The following is a 26,414-nucleotide window of genomic DNA, read 5'->3' as shown; positions in this document are numbered from 1 at the left end:
AGAGGATACAGATATTGCTTCCCATCAGCAGCAGTTCTGGGGAGCCTCCTCTTCTTCTCCCTCCTCCCTGTGCCCTCTGGTGCTCCAAGAGGTACCAAGTGAGCACAGCCTCCTCAGCCTCCCAGCTGGGCCTTCAATGGGACAGCAGAGAGCTGGGCGGGACATAGAGGGGAGGAGCAGAAGAATCAGGCAGTAAGGAGAATATCTCAGGGAAGCTCGGGTGAGATGGTGAAGGCAGTCCAGAGCCCAGCCCAGCCCAGAGGTCCTTGAGAAAAGGTCAGTGTTGGTGGCACTCAGCTGGATTCACACTGTTGGTGTCTGAGGGTCATGTCAGGTCTACAGGATGTGCCCCTGAATCACTCAATCCATCAGGGAGCCCAGACTAAAACTGAACATAAACCAGCTCAAACTTTTATAGGTTTTTGGTTTTTTTTTTTTTTATTCTCAATCCAGAAGTGCTGTTGTTGGACTCAGCAGAAATGGAAGCATCTGCAACAGAACCAAAAACTCTACTGTTTTTGGAAGCCCTCTCCACAGAGCACTGCAGAGGGAGCAGCTCAGAATTAAGACACGTTTGGCCCGTACACCAGAACAAAGCTTGTCCATGGTGGGGAACAAGTGCTGCTAACTTGGGAAGCTCATGAGATGTGATGCATGGTGGCAAAGAGAAAATGGCCTTGAACCAGTCATTTCCAGAGCCTGGTTTATTTATAATCCCAGAGCAAAAGAAAAATTGCCTGAGCTTAATCTGAGGCTATGAGGGGCTTCACGAGGTAACCAATGACTGCACAAAGTTTTCTTTGGCTTATCAATGACTGTGATTTCTACTGTTTTATGGAAATTAGTTTTTTCCAGGGCTGAAGACTGGGGAAGCTCCAGCCATGCCAAGCTGCTGCTGTTCTGCAGCCATTCCCAGAAGGATAATCACACCAGTGAGTTATTACCAGCTGCTGTGGGATCTGTTCCTCGGCGTGTCCAAAGACTCACTCCCACGCTTTGCAAGGCTTGGGGGAAGCACAGCTCGTGGACAACACCCCTGCAGAGAGGTCTACAACATGAATGAGGAATCCAAGGCTTGGGACCAAATCCAGGAGATTGCATCAACCCTCAGTGGCTGCAGATAGAGCTGGGTCGCTCCATGACTTGTTTCCTCTGCAGAGGACATCGGTTTGCTATGTGGCACTTTCAGATGAGCAAGTGGTGTTTTATTCACAGAGACCACATGGAGAGTCATGGTGTCTCTGCCCTGCCAGACACAGGGTGGGGGAGTTTGTGGTGGGCTGGGTGTTAAGTTTTTCCAAAAACTCAAGAGTCATCTGGAGAAACAGATGCTCAAACTGCAGCCTGGAGACCTTGTGGCCCAGAACCCAGAGATTACGCTCCCAAGTAAGAATGAGGGTGTCCAGCAGCCACCTCAAGACTTCCTGCCCCATTTTGGTTACCATATCACTTCCAATATCAGGCAGCACTCTGGATTTGTTTATAAACAGTGCATTGAGGACATCATCAATCAGAAAGAAACCCAACCCAGCCAGCTGGGGAGCAATTCTTCAAAGTTTACATCTCTTAGAGGGAGAGGGGAAGCCTGAGCAGCCCAGGCTGGAGGTGACTTCTCGCTGCATCTAACCAGCAGTGAGGTGTGGTAGCATCCCAGCACAGCCTGTGTGCAGCATCTCAAATTCCAGCAACAGTTCTACAATGAGCAGGTTGTGTATTTTCTGTATTTAAACACTTCTCTTTCAATGGAAAATTATCTTTTCGATTAAAAATAGCTTCTTAGTCAGTGTTTTTCACATTTTTTAAAATTCTTCCAGGGTTTTTCTCAGGAGGAAAAGAAAAAATTAAAGCATTTTCATAATTTTGGGGTTTTCCCTCTTTTCCTCCACTCTTTTAAATTCTTCTTTCCCTTCTCTCAGCGAAACACTGGAAAATGAATCATGTCCCTGTGTGGGAGCTTTAACAAAATGTTTCATTTTTATCCTCCTTCCTTTTCTGCTGTCAGCCCTCCTCTCCCTCGAAGTTCCCTGAGCCGGCAGCGTCGCAATCTGTCAGGCGGACAGACAAAGCTGCATCTCACCCCACTGTCTGCTGAGAGGGTCAGCAGGGGCAGATCACTTAACACTACACCTGTTTTATGAATAATAATACAGACAGTTTCACTGGGTTCCTGGGAGGACATTTTCCCACCAGGATAAGCGCTGCATATTGAACAAATTAATGTCTTTAACTCGTTTGACTCTGGTTAGCTCGGTTGCAATGGGGAGCTCCAGCCATGCTGTTGGAGCAGGGGAAGGACCAGGCAGGCCTCTGAGGATAAATTTTTAGTGTCTTGTTCCTTTCTTCCACTCGTGGAAGTGTGAGGTTATAAATTTGGGGGTTGTGATCCAGAGCAAAAATACGGAGGGAAATAACAATAAAAAAAGAGAACAGGATGCATGAAGCATCAGGAAAATGGAAAGTTATCCATGAGCACACAAGGTCTGTGTCACTCCAAAATATTCCACCTGGACCAAAATGAAACACTTTGGTTCTTTTGGCAGTGACTAGACTAGCTCAGAAAAGAAAAACATAAAAAACCAAACCAACCAATCAAAACCAAACAACCAGCTCCTCACACATTAAAAACTTACTTTTAATACTACTTTAAAACTTCAAAGAATTCCAAGAGTCCAAGAGTTTCTTTTTAAGACAGTGGAATGAGATGTTTTGATTCACAGCAGCAAGTTCCTCTAGGTCTTTCCTTAGCAGAAGCAAGAAGCAGCAATACCTGTCTTCTCTCAGCAGAGGACTGTGTCCACCAGCACAAGCAGCCATGTCCCAAGTGACATTCCTGTCCTGATTTGGGCTGCCCAAGAGTCTCAGGAGGAACCCTCAGCCCCATCCCAAGCTGGAGCCGTGACCACAGCAGAAGAGGACACTGCTCTGCCAGCTCCAATCAGTTCCCCACTCAATATCATTTTATTCGTTTTTGTTGACTTTTATTGAGAATGAAAAAATAATTTAAAGCAATTATCTGTACAGGGGGGGCAGGGGGATGGTTAGGTGGGTGGAGGATCTGTGACCACCCCCAGACAGGCCAGGGAGGGTTCCAGGGGGTGATTTACAGCTGTACAAAACCACGACAATCCCGCCCAGGAGGAGCGGAGGGCCAAGGACATCTCTGGAGCTCTCACAGGCTCCGAGCAGAGGGGCAGGAGCTGTGCAGGGGCACGGGGGGCCGAGGGTCTGGCCACACAGACCCTCAGGTGACCTGCAGGGGTGTCTCCAGCATCTCCATGAGGAAGGTGTCGATGGGGGTGTCTCCAATCAGCTTGAAGAAGAAGAGGTGCTCCAGGCACTTCAGCCCGATGGAGCGCAGTGCCGGCAGGCGCAGGAGGAGCTTGGCAAACCTGGGGAAGACCCGAGTCAGAGCCACAAGGGAGGCACTGGCTGCCCTCTCCCACCTATCTCCAAACCTGCAGCAGCCAAATTCTCCCCCCAAAAAAATGCTTCCGGGCATTCGCAGACTTAGATTCCCTTAAGCTTTCAAGGTAAGCATTTGTTGCCTCGTGTGGAGAAAAAAAACAGAATTCCAAACAGAATTGCAAAACAGAATTTGGCATTTTTGAAACTTATGGAAAAAATAAAAAAGGAAAAGGAAAAAAAAGGAAAAGAAAAAAAATATTATACATCCAGATTCTCCTTCCAAGTTTTGAACATCTTAACACCTTATAAGACTTACATCTCCATGGTACTGTTTAAATGTGTCTTCCAAAAATCCCCAGGCTCCGAGAGGGTGCATAGCCCCTCGCCTCCCATTTGGAGGCACAGCTGGAAGGGGGCTGCATCCAGCAGCCTGCTCCCTGTTCCCCCTGCCCACAGTGTCTGTGGTGACAGCAAGAGCCAAAAAAAAACCAGCAGGAGAAAACTGCAGTGGTGGGGACCGACCCAGCTGCCAGCGCTTCGAGAGCTCGGCCAGCAGAGGGTGGGATTGGATTGGAAAGCAACGAAATTCCATCTCAAGGGCACCCTGAAGGCTCGGGATTTGGGCACTGCGGCTCAGGCAGAGGCAGCACAGGCTCAGTCTGTGCCCAGCCTCCTCTCTCCAGGGTGGGGGTGGCACTGCCTTGCCCCTGCTGGTGGCACTCACCGCCCTGGCTGCTCGGGGTACTTCTGCTTCGTGTAGGCTTCCAGCGTGGCATAGACCTTCTCCCTCAGTGACTCCACTTCTGAGGGGCTGGACAAACCCTTGGCATCTGGTCAAGGGAGAAAATACAGGTGGGGAAAAGAATCTCTGCAGAGGGGGGTCTTTGCACTGTGTGCACGGGCAGGAGAGGACTCACGCCCTCTTTAATCCTGTATCCAGAGGGGTTGGAATGATCCTCGAGGAACCTTCCAACCCAAAGCACAAAATCTGCCTGCAGCCCTGATGCTCACTGTCACAGTGACCTGCTGTGCCCCAGACAGACCGTTTGTCACCTGGGACTGTCCCCAGCCTGGGACTTACCTGGGTTAAACAGGACAATGGCTCGCAGGCACCCCAGCTCCGACTTATCCATCTGCATGTCTTTCATTTTGGACACCAGTTCTGTCAAAACCCTGCGTGTGGGGGACAGGGGTGAGCAGACAACCAGAGATCAGTGTCTCCACTGAAAAGCACCTGGGAATACCCTCAGCTCCTCTCAGCAGGAAGAGAGGCATCACTGAGGCACAGCCATGCCCCACACCACTGTTCTACAAGTGCATCAGCAACATCCAGGGACCTGAGCATCAAATTTGCCCCTGTTCAGCACACAGCACCCACAATTTGCACTCACTCAAGGAAAACCACGTGGGTTCTCTCCACTTTTTACTGTGTAGTAAAAGATGGGCACTGCTCTTACACGTGCCAGGTGTGTAGAGTGGTGAGGCAGTGTCCTGCCAGGCAGGGAGCAGGCATGCCAGGGACAGCATGTGTGCAGTTTTCACACAAGCAGGTTGGGGTTTAAGGCTTTGCCATCTAAAGCTCTTGGTGAGCAGTATTAGGCCTAGATACAGTAAACTTTCAAGAGAGGAGCATTCCTCTCTCTGCACACCCAACCCAACATCTGCTTCTGCAGCTGCAAATCCCTTCCCACCGTGCTTTTCACCCCATTCTTGTTTTTCAAGGCAGTCAAGCATCCCCTGCCCCAAACCACAAAGGGTTTGCTCTAGTTCCCCTTAAGGACATCTTTCCCATTCAGGCCACCCCTTTTGGGGGATGACAGCCCCAGGGCCAGGTACCTGTCAAAGATGGAGCCCACGCCAGCGCTGTGGGCACTGCTGCGGTGCACGTGCAGGCCCGTGGCCAGCAGGATCCCGTCCTGCACCGACACAGAGCGATGGGAGAAAGAGGCAATGAGCAGCTCATTCCAGCCTGCAAGCACAGGAGCGCAGGACACGTGAGCCAGTCCGGCCAAAAATCAGTCCCATGTGGAGCAGCAGAGCTGGCTTTAAATCAAACTCAGAGGAGAGTTGGCACCCCAGGTATCAGCTGCACCCCTTGCCAACACTGCAAGGGTGGCCTATCCCTTGGAAATATTTGGAAAATGCTCTCAGGCACATGGTGTGATTCCTGGGGTTGTTCTGGGCAGGGCCAGGAGTTGGACTTTGATGATTCTTGCAGGTTTCTTCCATCTCAGGATATTCTATGATTTTATGACCCTAACCAGTAGCAATCAAGAAGCAGAAATTGGCTCAAAGGGGGAAAAAATAAAATTATAACAAAAAGAAAAGGGGGGAAATATTCTGGGTTTTCTTCCTAAAAACCATATTGCTAGCAACTGCAATCCCTTTACAAACAGATTTTATTCCCCCACCCACAACCTCTGCCAACCTCTCATCGTGTCTCGGAACGGGAGACGCACGGATGGACTGGCTCAGGATTGCATGTGCACCATCCAGCCTGGCTGGCTGTCCCAGAGAAGGGGCAGGGCCAGCAGGGCCAGCCAGGGGCCAGGAGGGGGACACTACCTGCCCGCAGGAGGATCACTTGGTCTTCCAGCGTCAGGTCGGAGAAGTGGGGGATGCGCTTGGCCCACTCGACGAGGGTGAAGAGCTGCTTGTCAGCAGCATGGCAGATGTTGGTGACAGGGTCATTGGTCTAACAAAGAGGGGTAAAAAAGGGAAAGAGCAGAGGAAAAGAGAACTCATCAATGGAAAAGCTTTCATCATCACAATCACAATCAATGCTGTACGTGGTATTGAGCTAACGATACTCAAGGCCACAAGTACAACACTCAAATAATCTCAGCCAATAATCTCAGCTGGGTGCTGCTGGAAGGGCAGGTACTTGTCACCACTGTCCCCCTCTGCAGCCAGCCAAGCCAGCTTGATGCCTTGGAGAGGCCACCTAGAACAGAGGCTAAACAAGATTGAGAGAGTAAAAGTGGGTATTTATTAAAGGTCTTCAACAGATACACCTTGGGCAGTCAAAAGGCTACACCCAAGATGGACAATGGCCAGGAGTTTTTAATGCAATTATAAATTTGGTCCATTTGCACATCAGGGGTTAATCCTCCAATTACAGCTTCAGGTAATGAAACCATATTCACCCAGTTTGTTCTCCCCCATTTCACTTCTGTATATACTTTCCAGAGCCTGAGGCTGCAGAGTGTCCTTAAGTTTTTTCATTGTTTTGTCTGAATAAAACACGAAGACAGTAGCTAACACTCTATATGGAGTTTTAGAGTTATACACTAAAGTACAGGATTTGAAAAAATCTAAAAGCCAAAATCCTAAGGCATCAAGCTGGTTGCCAGACTTTTCTGTTTGCTTGTTGTCCTTTGCAAAGCAAGTCCCTCGTGGCTGGCAGCAAGTCCTGCTCCCCAGGGCACATCTAAAAGCCAGGGAGCAGCCCCTGTAAAGGCATGTGCAGCAGTTTTACCCAAACCAGTGAAACCACAGCAGTGGTCTTGGTCACAGGGACAGACAGACAAGAAGTGTTCATGGCCATGGAGGTGTGAAAGCCAGTACAGGGCTCAGACTCTCCAGCATCTATTTCCCTATCCACTCATTGAAACTAAAGGAGACTTGGAAAAGAAAGGCTTGGAAAATAACATACAGGCTGTTTTCTGGTCATCACGCAGAGTAGCTCCAAATAAAAACTGTTGCTGATTTTTAGGTGGTGTGGAGCAAAATCGTTTTGCTAGGTCTGCTGAAATGCCAGCTCAGAGCCCCTCATCTCTGGTTGCAGGTGATGCCAGTGGCTCTTACCGAGCTCTCCGTGCCCACGTCACTGTACGCCTCCGTTTTGGGCTCCACTGCCAGCTCAGCTTCCAGGATCCTCTCCACGGGCATGTCCTCACTGCCGTTGCTTGTGGACTCAGCCTCGTTCTCACTGCGCTCCCTGCTCCTCTGCCTCTCCTCCTGCACAGCTGTGGGACACAGACACGGTCTGACACTCACCTGCTCACAGGGGTCCCCATAGATGGGGCTGAGAAACCCCCTCAGGAGGGGCAGCACAGAAAATATATTTTTTTTTTAATTAAAAATATTTCAGGGGTATTTCAGATGCACAGTCATTAAACTGGCTGCGCCCACACCAAGAACCTCTGAGGTTGCTGCAGACCAGTAGCCTCCAAATTTGACAAACTGGATATCAGATTTACAAACTGACAAATTCATTTCCAAAGTATGAAGCTCCAGAACAGAGAGGAGTTGGTACCTCCAGGTGGCAGCCTGGACTCGGCTGTCACTAGGTGCAGAAGGAGGGACCCAGCACTCACAGGTTTTTTATGCTCTCAGCATGCTTCCAACAGTCCCAGTACACTTTCAACAATCCCACAGCAGTCAGAGTATCCAGCAGCAGGGCTTACACAGTCCCAAACCCCAGCTGCATTCACACATGCTGCTTGTCTCATTTCTGAGCAAAATCCTGCCCAGTCTGGCATCACCTCTCCCTCTACCACCTCTCTTCCTCATCCTCCCCACCAGAATGTTCCTTCCACATCAATACCCCAACACCCTCAGTCACTTCTCCCCTCTCTGTAATCTTTTCCAAAACAGTTGCTGACTGAAGGCACGGAATCATGACATTCTCTCCAAAGCTCAGTTATTAACTCCCGGGGCTGCTGTGTGTAAGACAGGTCGGTGTAGGACCTGTGTATCTTCTGTGCAACAGAAGTCCTGGGTACACCTTTTTTTTTTTGAGAAAATCCCAAAGGGAAATATGATAATTCTGTTTAAAAAAAGAAGCAACCAGCAGGTGTAATATTTTTATATAATTAGAAATAAATACAATATTATTCTAAATACAATATCATATATAATATATAAATAGATATAATATACAAAATATTATATTATTTATACATTATTATTATTATATCATTATTATAAACTATTATATTGTTTAGTTCACTGTTGGGGAGAAATGGCAGCACCCAAGGAGATCAGTGGGGCATCCAGCCTGGTGTTTGTGAGATAGGACAACACAGGACACAGGTATATGCCAGCTAGCTGGGAGGAACATTTGTCCTCGTTAGAGTAATGGACAGGAAAAGCCATTGCAAGTGCCTCTGAAGTCACCAAAATCTTACTGGAAGAAAGAACATGGCAGGAAATACCAGCCCCTGAACTCAAGCTGCACTCTGTCCCCAGTTTCTGCAGCTCCCAAAAAGCCCCTGTGATTGCTGCAGTCAAACTCCTGCAGGATCCACCAGGATCCTGGGGTTTAAATTTTCACTCTCTGCAAAAGGAAGTTGCTTTAACACCCTGGTCCTCTGAACCACTTTGCACCTGGCTGGAAGAGGGAGCTGTGCCTGGGATTAGGTCTTTGATTCCAGCCTGATTTGATTTTGCAGCCCCCTGCTGCCCTAGGAGCTTTGGTGATGCTGCAGGATGAGGATCAGTTCATGCCCAGTGTCACAGCTGCTTCCCCAGGCTCTGCCCTGCACAGGGAACAGTCTGCAAGTTCCACAGGGGAACAGCACGGCCTCCAAAAGGGACAGCTACACTGCCTGCCAGCATCCAACCCTGAGGGCAGCTCCCTTACTGTATCTTAGGAAAAATGAGCTTAAATGCTGTGTTGGTTCTCACTTCCTGACCTTGCATCTGTTAGTATAATTTGGGAGACAAGCCGGCTCAGCAGGTGAGGCTAGAGAACTATAAAATAAGAGAGAAAAATAAATCATTCACCCTTATCCTCAGGACAAGAATTAGGTGATGACAAAAAAAGTCAGCAAATCAAAAAGTAAAAAAGGAAGCTGCTCTTGACAAAGGAGACAAGAAGGCTGCAGGACCCCTCACTGCTGGGTGCTGTCCCCAGCAGATGTTTACAGGTTTCCAAGGGGTCCAAGCCATTAAGAGTCACTAACTAGAAGCAAGATTGGGTCAAAATCAGTTAAAAGCTTCAACGCTCACTAGTGTGTGTGTTTAGGTGAGAAAAAAATACAGTGTAATAACCTCCCCATCAGTCTCTTCCCTTATCAGCTCCTCTCCCTATCAGGAAAAAATTCTCCACAGCAGGGGTTGTCAAACACAGGAACAGGCTGTTCAGGAAGGTGGTTGAGTCACCATCCCAGAGGTGTTTAAAGGACAGGTAGATGTGGCACTTAGAGACAGGGTTTAGTGTGGAATCCACATTGCTGGGCCAATGGCTCCACTTGATCCGAAAAGTCTTTTCCAACCTAAACCATGATCTCATTCCCCTCACTTAACAAGGTCCACAATGCCCTGATGCTCCCAGTGTGGGGTTTTGCCACCAAGAACCTGACTTATCCTAAACAATGAAGGGAAATTTCTCCAATCCCATTGCTTGCAGCAGCCCCAGTCCTACCTTCCCTCTTCATCCCCATGGCCAGGCACTTCTGATAGCGGCAGTACTGGCAGCGGTTGCGTTGGCGCTTGTCGATGAGGCAGTCCTTGTTATCCCGGCAGGTGTAGATCAGATCCTTCCGGATCGTCCTCTTGAAGAAGCCTTTGCAGCCCTCACAGCTGTACACCCCATAGTGCTTCCCTGGGGAGGCAAGGGAGTGGCTGGGCAGGCAGCTGTTTGCCCTTCCTTCCAGCGTGCAGGAGCTCAAACCAACCCAAAGGTGAAAACCTGCAGGGCATCACCTCTGCAGCAATAGCGACCAGCAGCAGTCAAACCACAGGAGCACTGCTCTCCTGGGATAAGGAGGGGCTGCATCCCAGCAGGGTGATGTGGAGCATCACAGCTGCAGAACAGCCACAGGCAGCAAATGGGGTGCATGATTTGGAGAGGGCTTGCAAGGCTTATGGGGTATGAGAGAAAAGCCAGACACAGCCAGAACCCAGCTAGCACAAAGCAGAGGTAAATGGGAACACAGAGATTTCCACAGATTTACCTTTAGTAGACAGGGACAGAAGGTAAAATGAGATTACACACACAAGGGAGAAGAGCACAGCATTTGGGTTTGCTCACTTTTGGGCACTAATCTGCAGCACAGCCAGCCAGGCCCAGCCATCATCTTGCAATGCCAGCATGGCCCCAGCGAGCCCCAAGCCCTGCTTCAGAGCACCAGGAGAGTCCTCACTGCACAAGGAAAGAAAACTTCCTTCCTACCTGAGGACCTGTCCCCACAGATGGCACAGATGTGTTTGGCTAGGGATCCTGGACTTGTGGATGGATAATTCATGTTCCCCATCCCCGGGAGACCCGGCAAGGGCTTGATATCCTCTGAGCTGCTGACGTTGTTCAGGACATTGAGCTGCAGAAGCCACAAGACAATTAGAGGGAGACACTCACATCTCGATGAAACCATCCCCAAATGGAGCTGACCCTTCCCTTGCTGCTCCTGCTGGGCTTGTCCCACAGGTTTATCCCCAGCAAGCCCACGGAGCTGCTGTGGGCAGGCAAATATCCTCTGCTGAATGCAGCAGGAGGGGTTTGAGCAGGCACTAAAGCAGATACCTGATGTTGTAACCAAAGCCAGGACTAAGCAGAGCTGGAAAAGGGCAGGCAGTAAGCTCAGCTGCTCAGTTACAGCCTCCAAGCCATGAGGCTGGTGGGTCCTGCCTGCTTCATTAGAGGATGCTGATCGCTGCCTGCTGGCAGCCACAAGCACTAACAGCTTAGCAAAGAAGAGTTCTGCAGCCAGGTGATTTGTTACAACCCGACCTGCACTGCTGCACGGCTAGGGAAGCTGTAATAATGTTAAAAAAAAAAAAAAAATTAGTGGGTTAATTTCCCTGACTCATGATATCTGCATGTGCACATGAAAACATGGATATCTGGGGACTCTCTGGGACTTTGGTTCCCAAACACTATCACAGGTGGCAGATTTGGGGTTACCAGATTAAAAATAAATAAATAAAACAAAGGGCTGAGCATCTAAAAATCAGTGGCTGTGAGATGCAGGCAAACAATGCAGAGCCCTCAGCGAGATCCCCAGGAGCTGCTCGTGGCTGCTGAAGTTAAAGGTTACAAACCCACATCAATTAGAGACCAAAGCCTGACGTTACCCAGGGCTTCATTTTATTGCTGTTTGCTTTGGAGCCACGGGCAGGGCAGGGAGGATTAAGGGCTATTGAGCATGTCTTGTAAAAACTGGGCACACCAATGTGTCTCCAAGCTTTCCATCAAATCACCTTCCCCACTGTCGTGGGTTGAGGGCTGGGGAGGGTTGTTCCACCCCTGAGTTGTTTGTGCCAGTTTATCAACTCAATTTCTTCTTCCCAGCAAGCAGGGCAGAAGCAGGGATAGAAAACAAAGGTTTGGATGAAGACCCAGCTCGAGCCTTCATTCCAATCTCTGTAACATTTAAAACAGTAGATTTCATGCATGCTGCTGAAAGTTCTCCATTTGCTCCAAGGAACTGCACATTTCCCACAAAAAAAAGGTAATTTCCACAGTAAATTTCAGTAAAGAACAAGGGTTCATCCCTTTTTGGACCTGTCCTAAGAAAAATAAAAAGGCAAAGCTCGTTCTTAGCTTCCCTCACTGCTGTCCCTTCATTTTCAAAGCTTCAAGGTTTTATTAACAAGGAAAACAAAAAATATCCAGCAAAAATCAGACCAACTTGTTTTGCTCCACTAGAAAATACAAGTGTATTGGGAAAAACTGCCCAGAGGAACAGAGGTTCGATCCCCCATCAGAGACTCAAACCAGGCAACTCTAAAGCCTTATGCTTCAAAACCCAAGCCAAGGAAAGGAGAAATAAACCCCACAAGTGCCCATCATCTTGGGCAGAATGCTGAGCCAGGAGGAACTTTTTGTGGTTTAAAATGTCACTCAGAACTCAGGTACCACCTTTTCTTCCTCCCTGTCTGCACTTTGAAACAATAAAAGGGAGAGAGGGTGCATGGGAGGGGGACACACAGGGCAGTTTTAGCCATCAGTGTCCTTAGAGCTTGACTCCTGCAGGTTAAGTGCAATCATGTATGATATCTGGGACAACTGCTTGAACCCAAATCCATTAGCTGGCTCCCTGCTGAATCCCCAGGGCCCAGCTGTCTCCTTGCATTAGAGGCAACACAAATGGAACCCTCTCCTCGGATCTGGGAACCTGGCGTGGCGCCCGGGCTGGGGAAACCACTTCCCAGAGCATCCCCAATCCCAAAGGAAAGGCTCCCAACAGCCAATACTGCCACGATTTCCTGTCCAACCATCCTGTCCTTGATGTCATGGGCACAAATACCCTCACATCCATGGGGAACAGCTGGGTGGCGCAAGGGGAAGAGGGATGCTGACAGCAGGAGCCCACACAGGAATTGAGGATGCTGGGGAAAGTGTGCAAACCTCATTCTCTTTCAGAGCTCTTCAGGGACCTCCTTAATACCATCCCCTCCCAGCCTTCCAGGTGCTAAGAAAGCTTCAGGTGTTCCAAGAGCAGCAGCAGGGAATGGGGCACAGAAGGCTTGGGGACCATCTCCTTGCTTTTTCCTTATCAGGAGTCACGAGGCTTCTGAGCACTTCTACCTTCAGGTCCCACTAATAAAACACAAAATCTTCCTTATGAGAGGCAGAATTTTCACTTAGATCTGGATGCCCAGAACATTCCAGCTCTCTGTCAAAATGCCACACTGCCACCAGAAATGCAGGAGGTGGTGCCAAGCTTTTGGAGCAGCACGTCTCCATCCCACAGAGCCACCCTAGGAGGCTCCCAGCCCCATCCATGGCTCTGGGGAGGTGCCAGCCCCAACACCTGGGTCTGGAAGGGAAACCTCAGCACTCACAAGAGCACAGGCAGTAAGGATGGGAGTGCTGCATTTCGCTTCAGGCCAAGTTTATACACAACACAGTAGGTGGCTGGCATTTAGCATTAACATTTGTCTCTCCCTGGAAAGTCTGTCTCCTTTCCAGATAACGAAACGAAGCAGATATGCTTCTGCAGGAGGAAGGGCAATGTTTCACGTGCTGCAGCCCCTGGCATCCTGTCTGCTGCCATGTACAGTAGAGCCAGACTGCACCCGCAGTGAGAACAAAGCTGGAAATTAGCTCTGTTCCCTTTCCTGTAGGTATTTTAAAACTGTGTCTGTGATTTATTCACGTGCTAGAAAGTGTTCTTTACAGCTGAGCTCCCTGAGTGGCCAAACTCCCCAGCAGCCACCCCTCCCTCTCCACCTTTGGGACTTCACCCACCCTGCAGCGAGGGAAGCGCGCACATCCCCACCTGTGGGCTGCCGTGGGCCACGAAATTCATGCCCGGAGCGGAGGACAGAGCCACGGGGTGCGAGCCCAGGGAGGAGGTGATGACCCTGTAGGGCGAGCCCAGGGTGTTCACTGGGGAGCCCAGGGCGTTCATGGGCGGCGGCGGCAGCGCCCGCGCGGCGCTGGCGGGGGGCTCGAGGTAGCTGTGGGGCCCCTCCACGGGATTCCCTGCGGAAAGGCCCGAGGACAGGCTCACCGACGTGGAGCTGGCGTGCACGGGGGAATCTGCAGGGAGAAGCAGAGAGGTGAAGCTCGCTCACAGAGTGTTACAGCCATCAGCTGCCCAGCCGCGCTTCAAATGCCAGCCCAGCCTCAAAACCAACCTCAAACCAGCCAGCAAATTGTGCTGAAAGGGGAAAAGAACAAAATGTTGGTTGGAGTACAGGAAAAGGAGTTCTATACAGCAACGAAGTTTATTGGGAGGATAATGCTAATAACAAAATATTCCTTCTCCACTCTGGTGCCTCAGCAGACTTGGTGGAAGGCACCACTGCCTGCCTGCTTCGGGCTGGTTTTCTCTGAACTCCTCCCTGAGGCCCCATTTCTTTCTTCCCAAGCCAGCTCTAGAGACAGCACACTTCTGAAACCCTGAAATCCTCATCAGCCAGCCTGGCAACTCTGAATGTTCCACGTGTTTTATGAAGCACCTCTGCTCCTTGAGATGGCTCTGGCCTTGTACTCCCATGGTTTAATTTCCTCCCTTCCCACCCACGTGTGTCACCACTGCTCCATTCCACATGTTGACTTCACAGCTGGATGCCAGCATCTTCCACAGGGGCTGGAGCAACACAGGAATGGCTCGTGACACACTAGTAAGTTTTAGGACGAGGCAGCCACAAAACAATTTGTCCTTTATTTTTCCTCACTTGTACAAATCAGAGCAGAGGCTTTGGCCGCACAGATGTGCCAGGGCCTCTCACAGCTACAGGGACAGAGGGTTTCCTCCCTCCACACTACAGAGCTGCAGTGCACATCACCAAGCTGAGCCCCATGAGATCAGGTTGCCCCTGAACCCTGCTGGGGAAGAAGTGGTGTAGAAAAACAACACAACCCTGATCATTGCCACTTCAGGGCAGACTCCAAGGCTGAACAGCTCAACCGAGAGCCAAACACTGTCTTCTGCAAGACCAGTCACAAATACTCAGAGGCCATCTAGGCATCAAATGCCCACTAGTCCCAATGGGTTGTGTATTTAGGTGCATTTTAAGGATCTACCTGACCTTTTCTCCCTCCTTTAGAATTTTCCAGCCCTAGTTAGCATTAGCTGTCATTAACATTTCTGTGAACCATTATTTCTCTGTTGGTTTTTCAACACAGGAGATCATTCCCTGGAGTAGCAAGGCAAAGATGCTGTGTGGGAAGGTCACACACTTGGTTTTTCATGGCTGGCACAGAGGATACGTTCTCCCCTTGCATTTGCAAGTAAGGCAGCGCTTTAGTGTTTTGTTTGTTTGTGGGTTTTTTTTCCTCCTTTTAACATTATTGCAAAGTTATTTACGTGACAGTGTTTGTTATTCTACCTGAAGTAACAATCAAATCTGATTCAAAGGGAAGATGCACAATAAAGACGGGAAAAGGTCAGCTTGCTGAATAACATTAAAGACATTTGTCAGAGTCAAGGAGGACTCGATCCGCCGTTATCAACCCACTTCAGACTTAATTCTGCAGAGGGAGGGGGAGAAAGGTCTTTGTCAATTCTTGCTCTGGCTTTTTGGATCAATTCTCCCAGTGGGAGAGCGATGTGCAGCAAGAGGAAGCCGGCTCAATGACAAGAGCAGAAGCCTCGGAGGCAGCGAGGCGGTCTGGAGGCAGGGCCAGGGCTCCTGCCTGCTGCCACAGAGTCACCCCACGTCCCCCTGCCACCATCAGGGAGACACACAGCCTGCTTTCTGTCAGCAGACAGCAAAGTCCCTACCTGGGAACGGATTCCAAGCGCTCAAGTCCCTCATCCCAGGGACAGAGTGCCTGCCTGGACCATCCCCCTCATCTAAGCAAGCACTCAGCTCACACAGGCACCTCTGATGTTCCTTGGGGCTTAAAAGGATCATCCTGACTCGGGCCATTATCAGCTTCAGAGAAAAGCAAATGCATTTTTCATCACCTGTGGTACCACAACACACACCAGTCCTCCCCAGCATCTGTAGCACAGACCTAGAAAGAATTTGCTTTTATGCCTCTTTAAATAACTAGGTAAACAACATTGCCTTTGAGGATTCCTCAGCTTGGAAAATAAGTCATTGCAGGGGATATTGGGCAAAGATCTATCACACCAGGACAGCTGAGCAGAAGAATGACTCTTCATCCTTTTCCATTAACACAGAAAAGGGCATATTTTGAAAGTATCATGCAGAAGAGATTTAAACCAACAAGAAAAGACACCCAGGAGAGTTAACTGTTTGCTTTTATGCCAGACCTTACAGAAATGCTGTCACTGCTAAGTTTCTCCATTAGAGAGGCTCCAGGCTTCACATCTTCACGTGAAAGCTTCCAGACTTTGACACAAGGAGGTTGCTGGCCAGTGCAAGCCCCACTGTGGGCTTGTGCCCCTGTCAAGGGGAAAACATTTCGGGGTTGGGCCCAGGGGAGTCCCCTAGACCCCAGGATGGGACCAAAGGTCAAATCCAGAAGACCTAGAGGGTTTGTACCTCTGCTATCCCAGCAAGGAGATATTGAAGAGGAAAAGTGTGAATGCACTGGGTGTTTGCTGGTGGAGATGGATGGATAAATGAAAATACCTGCTGGAGAGCACAGAGGTATAAAGCCAGGCTTTACCAGGGCCGGATGACACAAACCAGAGTGAACATGCTTGTTTCTACAGTGCCTGACCACACTGTCCTGCCAAGGCTCTGAAAAACCCCTTGGTCAAATCCAGCAGTGTTAACTTTCCACTTAGCAAGCGACAACTTTATCCATCTGTTACAAATTGGAATAAAGCCTCCATTTAGAAAAGCACAACAATGACCACAAAAAGCCCACAGATAACAAAAAAAACTTTGACTTCCAGCCCCTTTCTGGGATAAGTCTGCTAAGCCATTTCCCAGGGGAGCAGAAATGCATTCTCCTGCACCTGGGGAAAATCCTCCTCTCAGCTTCTCATTTTCAGGCTAGAGTGCTCCGAGAGGGATATAAGAAATGACTGTTAGCAGACTATCAGCTTGTGAGAGGAGCAATTTTCATGGCTGAAAGGTGTGCAGGAAGAGCCATGCCAAAGCATCCTTGACCCTGGGGTTAATTATTCACTCAGCTGAGTATGCTCAAACCTCTTTCAGTTCAAAGAAGCCAGGGAGGTTTTGGACTGTGCAAACGGCCATGTTATGAAATTAATTAATTAATTAATTAAATTATTTGTAAGAAGATACTGATGGTCTGTGTCCCACATCTCCCAGCAGAACCCAGGATTCTTGGGTTCACCGGGATGGAATGGCTTTACTCCAGGTGTTTACTCCCATCATTTGGAGGACAGACAAACAGCAGTGGAGCAGGGCTAGAGAGGAGCTGCTCTGGAGCAGGGAAGCAGCTCTGGGCTGGAGCAGGGTGGGCTGGGCAGACAGCACTCAGTCCTGCCAGGCACAGCCGGCCGCCCCCGCAGCAGCGCTGGGCACAGGTGACATTTACACAGACCTGCAGCGTGTCCATCAGGTAATGTGAGGTGACAGCAGGGCTGGGGATGCCCTAAGGAGCACAGGGCACAGCCACACTGGCCACGTCCCCACACCAGCTGGGGAAGAACAGCTGGGACCTGCACCGAGCACCAGCGCTCGCCGCTGCTTTTGGCCACCCACTCCGCACTCATCACTGCCTTATTTCTCATCCACAAGTGGGGCTGCTTGTCTTTCTTCCCTGTTTCCCTTCCCCACATTAGTGCATGGACAGCCAGTTTCCTGTCCAAGTTCAGGGAAGCTCGGGTTTGTATTTATTTCTGTCTGGAGGAGCAGGGGAAGAGAGGACAGGAGGATCTTGCGGATTTTCTCTCCGCTGCAAACACGCACTGCCCAGAGAACCCTCCATCTGAAACAGAAACACACGCTCCAGCCTTCTCTTTGAAGGACGCAAAGCTTAGGAAGAAGGAACTTCCTTCTGGGTGCTTCACTGTTTCAAAGCAGCTCTGCAAATCAGGGCACAGTTTGTGGCAGGGAGCAGCTGGAAGCACACACACAGACAGTGTCCACGCTGTCGCTTCAGCATTCAGAACAACATCCAGTGTCAGCTTAGGCATCTCTGCTGACATTAGGAAAAATGATGAAGAAAGACCCCAAGAAACACCCATTTCTCTGCCTTTTGAAAATACTGCCCTTGGGACACGGGCATCACCTTCACCCACAGGCTACTGAAGCTGAGCACGCACACAAAGCTTTGACACTCAAACTGTGTTCATCTTCAGCAAAATCCTAATCCAGGGATAGGAAATGTGCACGAATAGCCTCATAAATCTGGAGTAGAAGAACACCATCCACACCACAGCAGAATTGTAGGTGTCCAACAGATATACCTGCAGAGCACAAAAGCTCTAGTGCTCAACAGCCAGGTCTGGGCTAACACAGAGAAACAACCAATGTGAGCTTGGTAAAGGCACTTGGGATGCACCTCTGTGCTCCAAGCACTTCCCTGGAAAAGCTGAGGAAATACAAGAATTCTCTTTTGCAAGAGAGCACAAGTGACCCCAAACACCTTGGTGAAGGCAGCAGGAAGAGAAGGAACCAGGCTGCAACCAATAAAACTGTCTGATTTTCACACAAATCACGGCAGCAAACATCATTTTCAGCAGTTACACCTGAGCAGAAAGAAGAATCAAGATGCAGAGACCAGAAACTTCCAAGCACTACACACATTGTCTGTGTAACCACCACAGGCTGCAAATTTGTTTTTCGGCTAATGCCCCTCCAGCTCTAACACCCAGCAAAGCCTTGAGAGGAATACCCATGTTCAACACCAGGGTCTGACCTCAGCCAAGGCCTAAAATAATCCTTGAAGATCCCAGGCAAGCCTAGAGATGATGATGCTCTCAACATTCACAGTTTTCTTTTTAATATCAGAGAGAATCAAAAGCTGAAATCATCAAATAATGAAAAACACTTATGCTCCTGAGGCTTCAGAGAAAAGGTTCATTTCATTGGCACAAACACTGAAAGGTGTGAGCTGCCTTGCCTGACACATGACTTTGCAGATACTTCATCCTCTGCAGCTCAGAAAGCACCGAGAAGTGGGAAGAGACAGGCAGAGAAAGGCTGATTTCAGGAGAGGAGCACGAGTGTGCGTGGGAGGTGCAGCCTGGCAAACAGCTCGTCCTTGGGGACGACCTTGAGAGGGAAATACCTGTGAGAAACACTCCTGAACCTGGCTGCAGTTATGTAGCAGGATACCCATGACAACTGGAATCGAGCAAAGTCTTGCTGCCATGACTGCAGAAGTTGTTTTTGTTTAATACACAGAAGATGAACCAAAAATCTCTTCCCTTTCTGGGGATATTTTTAACTGTCCAAGCAGATTCCCACAGACAGCACAAACTGCCATGCTAATATCCCACAGAAAGGTTAGTGGGTTTGCCTTGCTTTTAAGGTCCAGTAACCTCTGTGTTTCCATCTTCCTGCTCAGCTCCAAGTCAATAAATAATGCAGCCTTCCTGACCGCTAAAAACAAGGAGCAAAACTTTCAGGAGCTGTAGTGGCACACATGGGAGCAGGGGTTTCTCCAACAGGGCAGCAGAAAGTTTCCCTCAGCTCTCCAGGTGGTGGGAAGAGCTGCTTCCCCTCTTCTCTGGTAATGCTCCTGTGCCTGCCTTGCAGACAGGGGCCATCCAGAGCCTGGCCACAAGAAGCTGTGTGTCATGTCCAAATGTCCTTGCACAGACTAAGCTATTGACCCAATGTCCAATTTCAGCCAAATCAGGCCAAGACCTCAAAATAGCATCTGCTGCTGAGCCTGCACCAGGGAAAGACTCCTTTAGCAACTACACATCAAGTAATTAAAAAGAACTGCAAGCCAAATTTGCACACCCTAACAAGGTATCACATCTCCCTGGTGACCACAGCAAACACAAGAGTTGGATAAAGTTGCTCATCCAAAAAAAAAAAAAAAAAAAAAAAAAAAAGTTGTTGAATTTGAGGCCTGAAGGGCTTCTCCATGATTTTTGATCAGATTTCCCACTTGGCCAGCAGGCACCAGGAAAAAACATACACAATTTCTTTGAGCTTGTGGAGAGGCTACAGGTCCCAGTGATTGCAGGACCTGTGGCTGCCCCAGGCAGCTGAAGGTGTCTCCTGCTTAAAAAGAAAAACTTTTACAGAATTTAAAATTTCATTTTCCTCAGATGCTGGAGTTGCCCAGTCACTGGATTTTCTCACACCTCTGCTGGGGGAAAGGGCTCTTTTCCATCCTCACATCCACAATTGCTGGAACGGACACAGCAAGCCACGACATCCAGGGGAAAAAAGCATCCCGCAGGTCACAGAACTTCCCCACATGTGAAGAAGGTGCCAGGCAGGCAGGCAGGCAGCAGAGCCACTCCAGGCACAATCTGGGTTTTCCTCTCCCTATCCCCCAAACGACCTGGCCTAACCCTGCTTTGCTTGGGAGAGCTGACAAGATTGCAGCCGGAGGTGGCGTGGCCACAGGCCAAGTTACATGGGTACTAATAAAAGAGACTTTGTGGAGGAGCCAAGTTAGTTCTTGTCCCCAACCAACTGTGCCAGAGAGTGCTCAGAGAGAGGACAGCCAGCACAGCATCTTTCCTTGCCCTGGGAGCTGGGCTTTGGGTGAAATGCATCCTTCTGGAGAATAAAAACACATTTTAAAGCCCATTCTTTGCTCCTTTTTGCACATCTCCTGCTTTAGATGTCTAAGGGTGCTTCACCTGAATGTTTTCCCTGCTATTCTACAAATTCATCTGTGACATCTTGGAGTCAGATTGTCCTTTTCTCATCACAAATCACATGCTTGTGACCACCTTGTGGATGTACTTCCTCAGACAAATTTGGTGGTGCTATTCAGGTATTTAAGATCAAAGGGAGTGTTACACATACCATCAAAAACACCTTATTTCTAACCCGAATGCAGACAAAATTGAGGTAAAGCAGATGTAACAGCTACCTGAAAGCAAAGGCAGAGGGTAGACACCTTTTTCTTTTGGTTTTTTTTGTGCTGAAATTGAAGCCCAGAATTTCAGAGCTAAAGGAAATTTGAATGCAAGATCTAGACAGGCTCAACAGCAGGAACCTGCATCACCTTAACTTTGGCCTCCAGCAGCAGAGTGTAATGAGTGCTACAAGCTGACAGCTTGGTGTGGACACTGCCCTGGCATCCTGAAGTTCCCCAGGAAGAGTTTCACAGCTTTTTCAAAGCATGGGGGAGCAGTAAACACCACAAACACACCATGGGCCTGAGGGAGATGCAGGCTGCCTGCACAGGCTTTGTGGTGAGGACCCAAGGCAGTGGGAGATCCCTTCCATCCATGGTCACCACCAGCTCTGCTCCTCCAGCCTGGCTGCCCTCTCACACAGCCCTAAAGCTGCCTGACCAAAACTGCCACTGCTTTCTCAGCCAGACAGAAATCCCCCAGCCACCAAGGAGAGGGAGCTGCCACAGGGACAGGGAAGCTCTGGCTTTGAGGGGAGCGTGGGTGGGAGTGGCAAACTCCATCCAGGACAGAGGGACTGTTGGAAAGCATCCCAAACAGAACTTGGCCAATGCTTTTGCATCTGTCACACATTCACATACAGAGAACACCTCTGTTTCTAATACCAAGTTGGAAGCAGGTTAAAACACCAATTTAATACTTTAAATGGAAGTTAAACTCCCAATATACTGAACTGCTGGAGAACAGTCCCTTTGCCTTTATTGGTGGAACAGAAATCCCTCTGCTCCTATTACCAATTTCCTCTCCTAGAAATCTTCCAAAGGCTGTGCTGAGAGTTGTGACCCTTGTCCCTACAGGGATCTCTGCCTGGCTCCTATGAAGATCAGCTTGAATGTCACTTTTCTTTTAGTTCATTGCAAATTCATAATAGGAATAAATTAAATTAAACACAAATAACACTTTCATTGTTTCGTTCTTATTGCAGCAATAGGAGAGAGTTCAGTTTGTGTTTGCTGAGTCCTTAAAAACACCAGTGAGCAATAGATTCCCCTACGAGTCATCCCCTTCCTGCAGAAACAGCCTAAAAAGGTATTTTGGAAAGCAGAGCGCTTGTGAAATTCGAGGATTAACTTGATGCAATACCAATGACTTTTCTGGAGTTGGAGAATTACCAGAGGTGAGCATCTGGTGAAAAAAAAAAAAATACACACGTGGTGGACCATCCCATGTGCAATCCGGTGTCTGCACGAAACTGCTTCCCAGCAGAGAAATAACAGGCTGATGTAAACAGCCCGGGGGCCTCCAGAGCGAATTCTGGAGGCATTTACCCACCTTGAAGGGCTGGGAACAACTCAAGGAGTTTTCCAGAGGTACTGAGACTTTGCACATGCACGCACTCTAAGTTCCATCCGTACTTTTGTCAGCAGTGCATAGGTGGGTGCTCCCAGCCCCTGGCAGCCAAGCGCCCCGACCTACAGCTCCTCGAGCCCTTCCCCTCGCACATCCCTGCCGCAGGGCGAGGGGAACAACTCCAGACCAAAAAATGTGATCGCAAAAGTCCATTTCCCAAGAGCAGCTGCGGGTCCTGCAGCAGGGCTGGCACAGGGGTGTCACAGCCCCAGCCCTCCGCCGTCTCTGGGCTAATCTGACACAGCCTCACACGATTATGGTTGCGATCTGGGTCACAAGGGCAGGAGCTAGCCCCACAAGGCAACGAAATAGTTTTCTCAGGGGGTGCTTTATGTTTGAAGAGTAGTTTTTCCCCCCAACACCTTAATAAGAATGAAATTGGAATTATGCTTACTTGGTTTGGTCCTGTTCTTTACAATGAAGAGATTGAAGCCGCCGCACACAGACACAAACATGCATCTCCCAAAAGATCCCCTGAACTTCAAAGCACAGGCGCTTTGACTCGAGCCTGCACAATTTCAGGCAGCCTGGTCTGGCCGTGCAGAAGTTCACAGCACATAAAACCACAGGACGGCTTCATCCACAGGCACACGGGCACTGTAGTTACAGCTAGCTTAAAAAATTCCCTTTACATCCCCCTGCCGCCGCCGTGGCATCGGTCCCTCCACCTAACCCAGAAGGCACAGATCGCAAACGCAAGTAAAACACTTACTGCCAAAGCCCGCAGGAACTTAATGAAGTGAGGATAATTCCCATACATGTTTAATCTTCAGTTCATCGCTCGCCTTTCCCAACACAAGTGCCCTGCTCTCTAAACTTCAAAGCCGCCCGGAGCGCGGCGCATCCCGGGGCCGGGGCATGGCTCTGCAGGAGCGGGGGCTCTCGGAGGGTGCCAGGGCAGCCGCCTCCTGCCGGGGGCTCATCCTCGCCTCAGGCTGGCAGCAGCTGCCGCCCGGGCTGAGCCGTGCCGGGCTTCCCTGCCTCAGAGCCCGCTGCCCTGCTCCCGCCGGCTCCGCTCCCTGCCAGCTCCCGGCGCGCCCGAGCATAATCGCCCGGCTGAGACGGCAGGGAATGCACGGCGGCTCCGCTATGGATCGGGAATTGGGAGGAGGGGGAGAGGTTAAGTTGTTTAGGGGAGGAGCATCCTGGGGAAGGAGGGGGTGCTTGGCTTTTCCACCAGTGAAGGCTCGGCTCGGTAACTAACAGCGACTCCGGCCATGTGGAGGGATTCTCTGGACCAGCCCGGAGGAGCTCCACATCCACGCTCGCATCCCGCACCAAATCGTGCCTCGGCTGTGGTGCTGGACTGCAGTCACCCCTCGGGAATGCAATGAGGAGCATTGCTGGGGCTGGCAGAGCTGGCAGCTCAGCTCTCACCCCCAGCCCCACCCAAAGGAGGACAAAATACGCGCAAACCACACCGAAAGCATCATTAAGCAGCTGCTGAAGCTGAGGTGGGACACAGGACAGACACAGTCCGTGCTGCACACAGTCAGTGAAGCTCACGGCCAGGGCAGCAGAGTGCATCAGGCTTGAGACAGCCGCAGATGTACATCCACAACTTCAGTCTGATGCCCAGCCCTCCCGACAGTGAAGTTCTGCAGGAAATGTGTAGAAATAAGCAGAAACAAGTTTCCAGGCTGGGGCAGTCCCCAGCACTGCCCCCTCCAGTGATTGATGCTCCCAGCCAGGAACAGCCCCAGTTCCCTGACTGGCAAGGCCCCCAGCCAGCCTCATGCAGTTCTGGGGAGAGGCAAGGATACAGCACAGCCCACTGCTTCTGCTGTCTGATCTGGGAAGCCTCAAACGAAGCCACCTCAAAGGAATGGAGGAGGGAGGAATTTTGCTGGAGGTCTGCACTTAGACGTGTGCTGGAGGAGAAGGCGGCTGGAAGGAAGTCATTGGCACCAGCAGAGAAGGGGGCTCAGGGCTAGCAAGGGGCTTTGGCTTCCCAGGGGACCAGGGGGAGCACGGCATGCAAGCAGCAAGACAAAAAGAGGGAAGAGCAGATTAGGATGTTTGGCATCCTACGAGGGCCTTCTGGCACTTGGCTCCCTCCAGGTCACCCTAGGACCCATTTTGGCCTTTGGCACAGAGCGTGCTGGGAGGGGAAGGCAGGGAATCTGCCAGCCCAGAGCTGTTCAGAGCACCCAGCAGCAGCTCAGGCAGATGCTGACTGAGGTGCAGTCAGCCCTGAGGTACTGCATCTGCAGGAGAAGGAAAGGTTACCCTTGTTAGCTCTGTTTCTTCCTTTGCTCTCAGACATTGCTATATCCATTTATCTCTAGCTAGAGTTTAAGTGAGGGAAAGGGTTTATCTCCTCCCTTTTATTAACAACCTTTAAATTCTTTCTAAAAGGTTCTTATTATAATAAATTATTCTTATTTCCTCCAATTTCTGCTCTGCATCTGCGTGTGAGGACTTGGTATTGTGCAGTGTTGGGAGGGTACCATGACCTGGATGCAGCTTTTGGGCAGCAGGTACATCAGATCAGCTCCAGGACTTCGAGTTTACCTGGGAATGGGAACCTAACATTTGACAGTGCATGTCCACACAGCAGAACAAATGGATAAGCTGCCTGCTGTCAGGAGCAAGAAGGTTTGCAGGCAGTGGTATCATCATTCTGTATAGCCCATTAGCTGCAGCCTGGGTTTACACACACCTTTTTTCCTCACAGTTAAAAAAAAAAGAAAGAAAGAAAATGAAAGATCAGTATTCACAGTAGGTTCTACTGAGGCAAAAAAACCCACCAAGCAACTGCAGTCTCGCAGGGGGAATACAAACAGCAGAGATCACTCTTGTATTTTCTATCTGGCCACCTTTCACATCTCATTTGTTTTATTGCACAAACATTCATGGCACTGCAGAACTGTTTTTTAGAGAAGGAGAGGCAGCTGAGGCACCGATACTTACACATTCCTCTCACTGCCACAAGTTTTGAGCTCTGGGCAAGGGAGACCAAAGGGTTTTGATGACCAGCACGGGAGCACAGCACAGCAGCATCTGACTGTGTGTCCTGTCCCTCTCCTGTTCAGCCGAACTTTGTCCTGCCCTGCCACTTCCCCAGCATACAAGGCCATCCCCAGTGAATGTCCTGGGCTCAGGACAGTCCTTCAAGTGTTCCCAGCTACAGCCAGGTGCAGGAGATGTAGACACAGCTCCTGTTCCAGTGGAGGCTTGCCCTGTCTAATCCAAGTGATGACAATCCCAGCAACCACAAGGATTTCTAACCTGTCTGCAAAGTTTGCTGCTTCAGGATAACACAGGCTTTGCCTCCAGTGCTGTCCTTTAACAGCCACGCTGGGGATCCTTGTTAGGAGCAGGAAGCAAAAGCCAGGCACCAGGCAGGGATACCTCAATGCCCCGCAGGCAGAAACCCAGGGCACTGCTGAGCAAGAGGCTGCAAGGAGATTGTTTCCATCTCCTGATAGAAAATTGGATTTCTCAGCAGGGCAAGTGTTGTGTTTTTTTTCCTCTGTCACAAGACTGAAAGAAACATTTTTCAATCAAAAAAGCCTAGGAAACAATCTGCTTTCAAGGCAAGTGATTTTTCACACACACAAATACACACGCTCAATAAGATCCAAAACTTCCGCACAAGAGAGGGACTTGGTGCAGCCCCACACACAACCAGAGGGATGTTTCTCTGATCTGGTGTCATGGGAAAGCTCTGCCTGCCCAGCAGCCGTGGCAGAGATGCAGTGTGGCCTCGTAGCCCTGTTCCCCAGGTGCCCCAGCAGCACTCAGAGCTGAGGTTTTGAGACAAACCCATTCTTGCACAGCAGTTTTGCTTCCACCTGCTCGAGTCACACACCTCCCTGCCATGCCAGCCTGGCTTGTCCCTTGCCCTCAGGCTGATCAGGAGGGTTTGTGTCCTTACCAAGCACAAGGGGCAGAGGCAGCTGCGTGCTCAGGACAGCCCTGGCAGCTCTGGGAACGGGGAGGTGTGAGCAGGGAAGCAGCTTTGCGTTCTAAGCACCAGCCGTGCCGAGGTTTAGCAGTACCATTAATTCTTACCCACCACGCGGGATCTCAGCGCCTCTAATTCCATGCTAATGAAGTTTAGTAGGGAATTATTTTTATTGATCTGCCCAGAGCAAAGAGCCTGATTTTAGACCGGCTCTGTCAGCACCCCCCTTTGCTCACAGCTCTTTTCTTTCTTTGGGAGAGGAAAGAAGACAAAACAGCTCTGAGCTCCTTAAAAAGGTTGGCAGTCCCAAGCAGTAAGTGGATTACTTTATTGATTTTTAGCAGATCTGGGTTAGTGAGTGCTTAGCACTGCAGAACACATGCACACACAGAGCAACTTCAAGGAAACCC

At 49.8% G+C, this 26,414-nt stretch overlaps 1 protein-coding gene across 1 annotated transcript; it reads right to left on the bottom strand.

Annotated features, from left to right (window-relative positions):
- Positions 1 to 3,146: 3,146 nt before the first annotated feature.
- On the bottom strand, positions 3,147 to 23,132 carry RXRG (retinoid X receptor gamma). Its single transcript, XM_033067528.2, is given in 11 exon segments — positions 3,147 to 3,389; positions 4,130 to 4,235; positions 4,487 to 4,578; positions 5,242 to 5,374; positions 5,971 to 6,100; positions 7,213 to 7,373; positions 9,776 to 9,955; positions 10,526 to 10,670; positions 13,575 to 13,837; positions 22,807 to 22,824; positions 22,827 to 23,132. Coding segments are annotated over 11 exon segments (1,404 nt in total). The 5' UTR covers positions 22,855 to 23,132; the 3' UTR covers positions 3,147 to 3,241.
- Between the last annotated feature and the right edge of the window lie 3,282 nt (positions 23,133 to 26,414).

This window comes from Catharus ustulatus, chromosome 9 (genome assembly GCF_009819885.2).
Source record: "Catharus ustulatus isolate bCatUst1 chromosome 9, bCatUst1.pri.v2, whole genome shotgun sequence".
Classification (NCBI taxonomy): Eukaryota; Metazoa; Chordata; class Aves; order Passeriformes; family Turdidae; genus Catharus; species Catharus ustulatus.
Note: the sequence above shows the minus strand (reverse complement) of the source record. Positions and strands in the feature narration are given on the sequence as shown.